The 10,000-nt window shown below is 38.8% G+C and overlaps 2 protein-coding genes across 3 annotated transcripts in view; one reads left to right on the top strand and one right to left on the bottom strand.

Annotated features, from left to right (window-relative positions):
• Positions 1 to 10,000, bottom strand: part of LOC143036420 (uncharacterized) — a 317,961-nt gene that overhangs the window by 225,624 nt on the left and 82,337 nt on the right. The window lies entirely within an intron of this gene.
• On the top strand, positions 2,979 to 4,787 carry LOC143036052 (uncharacterized). Its single transcript, XM_076203307.1, has 2 exons — positions 2,979 to 4,377; positions 4,601 to 4,787. The coding sequence occupies exons 1-2, from the start codon at positions 3,370 to 3,372 to the stop codon at positions 4,649 to 4,651; spliced, it is 1,059 nt and encodes a 352-aa protein (XP_076059422.1). The 5' UTR covers positions 2,979 to 3,369; the 3' UTR covers positions 4,652 to 4,787.

Raw genomic sequence — 10,000 nt, 5'->3', positions numbered from 1 at the left:
TTCCTAAATATTGATTTTTAGTATAAATAACATAAAAAGAGATTAATGATAGAAATATGGCTTAGATATGAACTACAAATTAAACATTGAAAGGGTAATTAAGAGCAAAAATAAATGATAACATTAAAGTAAATTGAAATAATGTATGATAAAATAAGATGAAATAAAATAAAATAAAACGAAATAAGTTAATCTAAAATAAGAACGAATAAAATAAAGCAAACAAAATTAAATGGAAAAATATAGGATTTACACTCTAACTCGACATATTCTAATCATAATAGAAAAGAATGAGACATGGCGAAGAAGTGTATACTCCACAAAGTGCATCTCTCACTAGGAGGACCATTCCGCCAGGATAGTCGACGTAGATTTAGAGTGACTTAATACGTAGGGTAACTGCAACTGTAACTACACCACCACTACAGCCAGTACCGCCACCACCACCACCACCACCGCCACCACTACCACCGCCACTACCACCACCGCCTTTACTAGTGCAAACAAATCTCAGTATCTCAATTAATCAATGATAGTGATTGGAATAAGCATGCCAACTCCAAATTTGTGATGATTCTTCCAAACAAACCCTTGAGTAATGACGCGAAATGTGCTCCAGGGATGAAACTCAGTGCCAACTGCGTGGATATAGCTAAGGGTTTCTGCAATTTGGAAAAATTCAGCGACGTCCCAACGATAGGATCACAAAACCACGTGATCCAATAAATTGCTGAATAACCACAAAGGAAACGGGAAAAGAAACTAGAATTCCCAAGCGCTTTCGTGATATTTCATACCTTCAGGGGAATGCAAAAGAAAAAGTTACACATAGGTATATAAGATGCATGAAAATAAAATGGGAAAGGTACAGACAATACACATTGAGAAAATGTAGCAAACATTAAAATACGTAAAATCAAATTATTGATTGGTCTAATTCTTCATCTATTATGTCTTGTGATTTATTTGCCAATAGGAATATTATTGAAAAATGTATGATAAAAATCCATGTATAAGTTGAACAGCCAGGGCGACATAACGCATCCTTGACGAAGTCCCACCTTTACTTCAAACCACTCACTCTCTCCATTTCTAATCCTGACACAAGCTCTACTACTCTCATAAAAACTCTTGACAGCTCCCAAAAGCTTTCCTCCTATCCCATAAATCTGCATAACCTCCCACAGTGCCTTTCTGTCTACCCTATCATAAGCCTTTTCCAGATCCATAAAAGCCCAAAAAACATCCTTCCCCTTTCCTATAGCTTTCTCACATATCTGTCTTACCACAAAGATCTGATCTACACAACCTCTACCTGTCCTAAATCCACACTGTTCCTCACCAATTACTCCTTCTGTTCCTCTCCTAATCCTCTCAATTAAGATCCTCCCATAAGCCTTCCCTACTACACTTAACAGGCTAATCCCTCTGAAACTACTACATTCACACTTGTCCCCTTTTCCCTTGACCCAGGGCGGTGGGCAGGGTGCAGGGATGACCCGTCATCCAGGAGGTGCTCAGATGAGAGGGAGAGTGGGAGGGGTGTGGAGTGTATTTAGGGATGAAATGGGTGGGAGTGTTTTTATGCCTTTCCCTTTTTGGCTACCTCCCTTAGAAGGGGGGAAAAGCTTTGGTATATGTATGTATGTATGATAAAAAATCTGAAGGATCCAATATCAATATTAGCAATGGTATTTTTAAATTAGATAATTTTATCATTGACAAAATTTGTAATCACATTACATATTTTAAAAAAAAAATTGATTTGATGTATTTTAATGTTTGTAACATTTTGTCAATGTGTATTGTCTGTACTTTTCCCAGTTTATTTTTATACCTTTTATATACCTGTGTAACTTTTTCTTTTGTATTCCCCTAAAGATGTGAAATATCACGAAAGCGTTTGAGAATTCTGGTTTCTTTTCTTTTCTAATCATAATAGAAAAGAATGAGACATGGCGAAGAAGTGTATACTCCACAAAGTGCATCTCTCACTAGGAGGACCATTCCGCCAGGATAGTCGACGTAGATTTAGAGTGACTTAATACGTAGGGTAACTGCAGGTTAGACCTCCTTAGTCATAATTTCAAGCGTGTTACAGATATTCGTATAATTTTATAATCCCCTTTCCTCTCACAGATTTAGAACTATAATTTGATTTGTTTTTTCCTAAATATTGATTTTTAGTATAAATAACATAAAAAGAGATTAATGATAGAAATATGGCTTAGATATGAACTACAAATTAAACATTGAAAGGGTAATTAAGAGCAAAAATAAATGATAACATTAAAGTAAATTGAAATAATGTATGATAAAATAAGATGTATTCAGCAATTTATTGGATCACGTGGTTTTGTGATCTTTTTACATTATGAACTCCACGCGCCTCTTCCAGAACTTTTGTTCTGTTTACCCTGGACTTTCTCCATTCGTCACAACTTTTTCTTCTTCTCTGACTAAAGCAAATAGAGAATAGTTGCGATTGAAAATTCTACAAAACTGTTTCAGTGAACCCTTTGGTGACTTCCAATACATCATAGGAATCGTAAATCCAGCCTCTCTTCACTATTCTAGCCAAAGGTCTACACAAGAAACAACGGAAAATAAGTGAATCCCTTTACATTGGAAATTACAAACACAAGCAAGAGGACCGAAGACTTAAAATAGACAAAATCCACCTCGACATTTGCCCTCCAAGAATAGCTTCTCAGACCTCCTGTCTTTAAGTAGGTACTATCTTTCACGTCCCTAACTTCACCACTTATCCTTTCCATTTTTCTTCCTTTTACCTCATTATCGATTACACTGATAAACAAGCTATAGCTATCTGGTATGGTGTTCACTTTTTCTAATGTAGTTTTTCATCCTGATTTCAAATCTGAAAATCGTTTTGCTCTATCACGTCACGTTTCTAAAATATTGACAAAAATGAATTTTCTAGAAACACCGTTCATCACATTTTTTTAACCCCCACGTTTTAGTAATTTTTCATACAACGCCATACAATATTATCGACGTCTGTAAAAATAGTTGTATTTAATGTAACGTGTCAAAACATTTAAGATATAGCATTACTAATCTTTCATTTTTTTCTTTTTTCAATTTTCAGGTTAAGGCGAAATTATGGCGTCCAGAGGTTGTATAAATTCATCGGATCTGTTTTGCTATGTGTGCGGCTATCTAACAGACAAATTCCATCGGAAGACTTTTACACCATTTCTGAAGAAAGCATATGAACTATACTATGATTCAAAGGTGGATACTGGTAAATCCTGGGCACCACAGTTCATCTGTTTGACATGTGCATGCAACTTGCGTGGTTGGATTAGGAAGGCGTAGAACAACCATATAGCATTCGGAGTTCCCATGATATGGCGTGAGTCAAGAAACCATACAACAGACTGTTATTTTTGTTTGGCAAATGTCACAGGCTTTTCTTACAAAACTCGTGCATCTGTAAAGTATCCAGACGTTCTCTCAGTTTCTAAACCAATTCCACATGATCCCGTAAGTTGTCCAATACCAATAGCACCTGCAGAATATACAGTTGATGAAGAAACGCAAGCAGAAAGTTCTCCTTCATCTTCCAGCAACGTATCCGACCCTGACTACCAATCCGGAGAAGGTATTCATTTAGTTAACAATGCTGATCTGTCTGACCTCGTACGGGACCTGGCCCTAACAAAAGGTCAAGCGGAATTGCTCGGTTCACGCCTTAAAGAATTTAATTTGCTTGCACCGGGTACAACTACTTCACATTTTCGCCACAGACAGAAGGAACTTGAGAAATTCTTTGCAATGAGTGACACCATTTGCTACTGTTCTGATGTCGAAGGCCTCATGTCAAGTCTCGGGATGGAACACGACTCATCTAAAACAAGTTTGAAAGCAGTATTATTACACAATGGAAACAAATATGCATCAGTCCCTGTTGGATATTCTATCCACCTCAAAGAAACATATGAAACTATGTCGCTACTTCTTGAAAAAATTCGCTATCAAGAGTATAAATGTTGTATCTGCGGTGATTTAAAAGTCATCACCATTCTCATGGGAATGCAGACAGGGTACACCAAGTACTGCTGTTTTATCTGCGAGTGGGACAGTAGAGATAGACAGCAACACTACATAAAAAAGAGTTGGCCGATTAGAAACATAATGCAGCCAGGAAATAAAAATGTACTTCGTGTGCCGTTGATTGACCGTGATAAGGTTCTCATGCCACCGCTTCACATCAAGCTGGGGCTCATGAAGAATTTCGTGAAGGCACTAGACAACGACTCAGATGCTTTTCGGTACCTTTGCAGCAAGTTTCCAGAGTTGAGTTATGCGAAAGTGAAGGAAGGTGTGTTCATAGGTCCACAAATAAGGAAGGTAATTGCTGACACACGCTTCCAAAACTTACTGAATGATACTGAAAGAAATGCATGGGTAGCATGCAAATCAGTTGTAGCCAATTTCCTTGGAAATTGTAAATCTGCAGACCATGTTAATGTTGTGAAGAAATGCATCAGTGCGTACAAACACTTGGGAGCCAACATGTCCCTTAAAATTCATCTGCTCGACTCACATCTTGACTTCTTCCCCGAACACCTAGGTTCAGTTAGTGACGAACACGGTGAACGTTTTCACCAGGACATCTCGGTGATGGAGTCACGGTATCAAGGTCGATGGAGTGTAGCAATGTTGGCCGACTACTGCTGGTCACTTCAGCGTGATATACCAAATGCTCAGCACAAACGCAAGTCTACGACCAAGAAATTCAAACCAAACACACCTTAGATTAAGAAAGTATTTCAGTGTGTATGGATTGCATGTGTATATTATATGTTGAACTAGATATTACTGTATAATACAAGTGCCATGCACCTCAATTTCACTATTTACTTAGCTGATGCCATGTTCATTATTACTCATGTAAAAATAAATTGCTCTAGTGAAATATAAATGGTTGAAGGCGTATATCAAATAAACGGTGGGTGACAGAGACAAATGGTTTTCATATCCTGAATCAGCATGTTTCACATGTCATAGAACAAGTGTTGGATACCAAGATATCCGCAACTTTTTAAAATTTGTATATCAGTGTTATTATTCGTATACCGTTCTACCATATCTCTCTGCTGGGAGCTAACACCAGCGCGTAATACTTACACAAGTTGATACATATTTTTATAAAGATTTATTTTGTGCAGAGTACTTTAATAGTATGATTTAATTTACTCGTTTGTTTATTAGTTTGTCTTATCTATTTATCTATCTATATCTGTTTATTCATTCATTTATCAATTTATATGTCTATTTATTCACTTATTCATTTATATATCTATTTACTCATTCAGTTTTCTGTCTACTCATTTATTCATTCATTTATATATCTATTTATTCATTCAATTATCTGTCTATTCATTTATTCATTCATTTATTTATCTATCCATTCATTCATTTATTCTAATTTTGTTTCTATCATTAGCATTGTCATTTTTTCTTCTCTGTACCTCCGCGTTAGCAATGCATTTCCATTATGACAATAACAGGGGTAATTGGTAAGCACATCAAAAAGAGGGGGTAGATATATAACGGTGGAAGGGGGTCGTGAATCGTTCGACCAGATTAATTCGAAACGCTCCCTCGCCTGCCTCCATCGCCCGGGGTTCGATCAAGCTTCGAATACAGATTCGTTCGTCTGCCCCCAGGGTTCAAATCTATCTACGCCGAATTTATGGCTGGCTGGATGACTTGCTGGGTGACTCGCTCGATGACTACTTGACTGACTCGAGTACTGGTACATTGACCAACTCACTGTCCTCCTTGTTTCCTGCATTTTTTTTCTTCAATTCCAAGTGACCTCAGAACACAAGAGTGATCCAAAAAAGCATTCTACTATATTCACCACCATGGCACTGAGGATGCAGTCCCCGACCTGAACAGCGTCATCGTTGATCGATACCCCATTTAGGTCAGATCTAGCCTCTCAGTCTTATAAAAGTCGCCTGGGGATTTCTACACCTTGATCTATACAATGAGGCATTTTTTCTAACAACCGCAAAAATCGGTGGCGTCATTCAGATATATTCTTCTAAATGTTCTTTTACTCGTCTGGGGAAAATGGGATCCCTGAATCATGAACCATTTTCCATAAGCAGCACGATAGCTAAAAAGAGTGTGAAAAAATGTCGTAAAAGTCAGATGGATAAACTATTTGGGGGAGAGAAGAATCTTGGCAGAGAGACATTTTCGAAAAAGAAAGGTCAAGTGTTTCATATCTACTGAGGTTTTATACAAGAGTGGTGCTACAACGGAGAGGTCTAGGTGGACTGTGTACACCTGAATCTGGAGAAATCTTATATAAGAGTTGTGTGGAAGTTTGAATATATTGGAGGACTGAAAGGAAATTTGCTGAAATGAATGAATAACAAGTAAATAAAGACACTTGTGAAGGATACGGTAATAGGTTGAAAATAAGTACTTAGTGGAGTACCACAGAGTTCAGTGTTGCCTCCAGTAATGTTCTTTATCTACGCTAACGATATGATGGATAAAAAATATAGTTGCATCAGTCTATTTACTGATGGTGCCACATATGCAGATGTACACATACACATGCTCACGAACGCATGAGCACATATACAAACACATGCGCGGCTTGATGGCGTTGTGGTAACGCGCTCACCGCTAATTCAGGAGTAAGGAGTTTTTTCTTTGTGTGTGTGTGTGTGTGTGTGTGTATTTACCTAGTTGTACCTAGTTGTACCTAGTTGTATTTTACGGGAAGGGGAGCTATGCTCGTGGGGTCCCGTCTTCATATCTCATTTTATCTAAACTATTTTTAAATTCATGTATTGTTTTTGCACACACCACTTTCTCATCTAACTTGTTCCAACTGTCTATTGCTCTGTGAGGAAAGCTGTTCTTTTTCAAATCTCTTCTATAGCTGTCTTTTTTATTTTCTTTCCGTGTCCTCTTGTATTTCTGTCATCCCATTTTATCAGATTCTCTCTATCAGTAATTTCTATGCCTTTCATGATTCTGTAAATAGCTATCAAATCTCCTCTCTCTCTTCTTTGCTCTAGTGTCTGTAGTTTAAGTTTTTGTAGTCTCTCTTCATATGATAGTTTTGAGAGTGTTGGTGCCAGTTTTGTAATTGCTCTTTGTATTCTTTCAAGTTTTTTTATACATTTTTTTGTACTTGGAAGTATTTTACCCATCTACTTTTGATAATTCTTTCACATATTTTTGCTATTGTACTTGTTAGAGAGACTGGTCTATAGTTGGTATTATATATAGGTACTATATTTGCTTTTCCAATCTTCTGGAACTTTTCCTTAAGGAACTGCTTATTATGCTATGTATTTTGTCTGCCAGTTCATTCCTGCATTCTTTCAGAATCCAGTTTGCTATTTCATCTGGCCCATGCGATTTTCTGACATCAAAATTACAAGTGTGTCAATATTTCATTCTTTGTTACTTCTATTTCTTCCATAGGGACTTTCTCTTTCCACTCAATCTCTTCAGGTTGTATATTTTCCCTTGTAAACACTGATTTAAAATGTTTGTTCATAATTTCTGCCATTTCCATTTCCTCAGTGTATTCAACTCCTCCTTGTCTTAATTTCTCTAAGTCTTGTTTGTTTTTCAGTTTATTGTTTACAAATCTGTAGAATAGTTTTGGTTGATCTTTACACTTTTCTATAACATCTTTTTCATATTTTCTTTTTTCCTCTCTGCACTTTTGTACATATTCATTTCTATAACCAGTATATATTTTCCATTTTTCAGGTCTTCTGTCTTTTTTCCATCTGGTCCAGGCTTTGTCTCTTTTGTCTTTTAACTCCCTACAACTTTTGTTGTACCAGCATTTTACATATTCTTTTTCTTGTTTTTGTCTTGGGACATACTTTTCCACTCCTTTTTTGTAAATTTTTGTCAAAATATTCCATTTCTCTTCCACTGTTGTTTCTTCTTTGTATATTTCTTAGTGTGTGTGTGTGTGTGTGTGTGTGTGTGTGTGTGTGTGTGTGTGTGTGTGTGTGTGTGTGTGTGTGTGTGTGTGTGTGTGTGTGTGTGTGTGTGTGTGTGTGTGTGTGTGTGTGTGTGTGTGTGTGTGTGTGTGTGTGTGTGTGTGTGTGCGTGTGTGTGTGTGTGTGTGTACGATCATAGCATTATTCATAGCATTATTCTGAGCTCCCATCCGGGAGTGTAATAGCTGTTGACCACGAGTTCAACACGTGATCCAAGACCGTAGTAAATAAAACACATACACACACACGCATACACACACACACACACACACACACACACACACACACACACACACACACACACACACACACACACACACACACACACAAATCCACCCAGACTTGCCGATTATGGAAGAGGATAATACTTTCACTTACAGCTTTAGTCACTTTCTCTTTTTTACACCCGTTGGCTGGAGCGCGCCCACCTTTCTCTACTTGTTTGTTTGTTTGCACTGTATTTGTGTGTGTGTGTGTGTGTGTGTGTGTGTGTGTGTGTGTGTGTGTGTGTGTGTGTGTGTGTGTGTGTGTGTGTGTGTGTGTGTGTGTGTGTGTGTGTGTGTGTGTGTGTGTGTGTGTGTGTGTGTGTGCGTGTGTGCGTGCGTCCACGTATCTGTGTGCCTGCATGTGTTTCCATTTAGCGATCTATCGCTGTTCTACAACTCCCTTAGGCCTGGAGCTGTGGTCGGAATACAGAACCTGAGGGACCGAAGACAGATGGACAGATGGAGCGTGTGAAAGTTGTGACGCAGAGACGGGAGGGAAGAAGTCATTCCCAGGAGACGCCGGAGAATCTCAGTACTCCTTCCTTTGAGTAGGACCAACAAGTGGGAGGAACGAAGGTGGAGTGTCATATCGAGTGGGAAGATACAAGAATGGGAAGGCAGAGTCTGCCCACCTTAGAAGTACCAGGTGGCCATTTTCCTTTTATTGCGAGTGCCGGCAGACTATATCCTTCTGCGCAGCATATCTTCGACAGCAAATAAGCTAAAGAGAGAAACGACAACGTAACTTTGAGTTGCATGGCGAAGAGAATTAATGGGCGAAGGAAGGGAATAGAGCACCAGAGAGAGCAATAGAGAGGACAAGAAAGAAGAGAGAAGAGGACAAGGGACGAGAGAGATGACAGACATCTAAGAGATCAAGATGAGAGAGAACACGAAAGAGAGACTGATGAACGTGTAGAGAAGAGGAGAGAGAAATGAAAAGAGAAATGTTTAAGGACAGAGGACGAAAGAGAAGTGATAATATACGAAAGGAAGATAAACAAAGAGAGGAGACGAAAGAGAGGTAGAGCAACAAGAAGGGAAAGAAGGACAGAAAATGAAAGTAAGAGAAAGCAAAAGTGAAAGAGGGGAGGAGAGTAGGGAAGCGAGAGAGAGAGAGAGAGAGAGAGAGAGAGAGAGAGAGAGAGAGAGAGAGAGAGAGAGAGAGAGAGAGAGAGAGAGTTAGATCAACATAGGAGGAAGGGAGGGAGGGAGAGAAAGAGAGAGCGAGCGGGAGATATGTGGTGCCCAAGGTCGTCGTCGTCGTCGTCATAAAGGAGGAGAAAGTGTGGCCAGCAGTGCCATCTAAGTGGCACCCAGCAGGGCTAATCCTCCTTCTTACTCGACCACAGAAATCTGCCATCCAAGAATTCAACTAATTAAAACCCTCGACTTGGTTATTTGCTCTGTCTTCACCGGCCCTGTACCCATTCAAAGGGATGTCATAGTGAGACTTCATGAGGTACGTACTCGTATGTTAGCACCCCATCAGGATAGGGTCGCTTGATGCCTTTTTCAGACAACACACACGCCCAAGCAAATCCAGTCCAGCACTTTTCAACTATATGCACACTCTAACTTTGCACTAAAACCTTTTGTTTATCCCTCCAAATATACTTTGGCATGTCTGAATGAAGGCGGGCCACGTTTATGTGACAGAAGAGAACCCACCAAAGATCCTAGAAAATCCCTTGAACTCTGTCCACCGAA

This window comes from Oratosquilla oratoria, chromosome 20 (genome assembly GCF_046742065.1).
Source record: "Oratosquilla oratoria isolate Oo_2021 chromosome 20, ASM4674206v1, whole genome shotgun sequence".
Classification (NCBI taxonomy): Eukaryota; Metazoa; Arthropoda; class Malacostraca; order Stomatopoda; family Squillidae; genus Oratosquilla; species Oratosquilla oratoria.
This window is presented reverse-complemented; position numbering and strand designations above follow the sequence as displayed.

Excerpts from the sequence above, each read along its gene's own strand:
- LOC143036052 (XM_076203307.1), top strand. The coding sequence starts at position 3,370 with ATGATATGGCGTGAGTCAAGAAACCATACAACAGACTGTTATTTTTGT. Across the intron at positions 4,378-4,600 it reads TAGGTCCACAAATAAGGAAG|GTTCAGTTAGTGACGAACAC; the intron begins GTAATTGCTGAC and ends CCGAACACCTAG.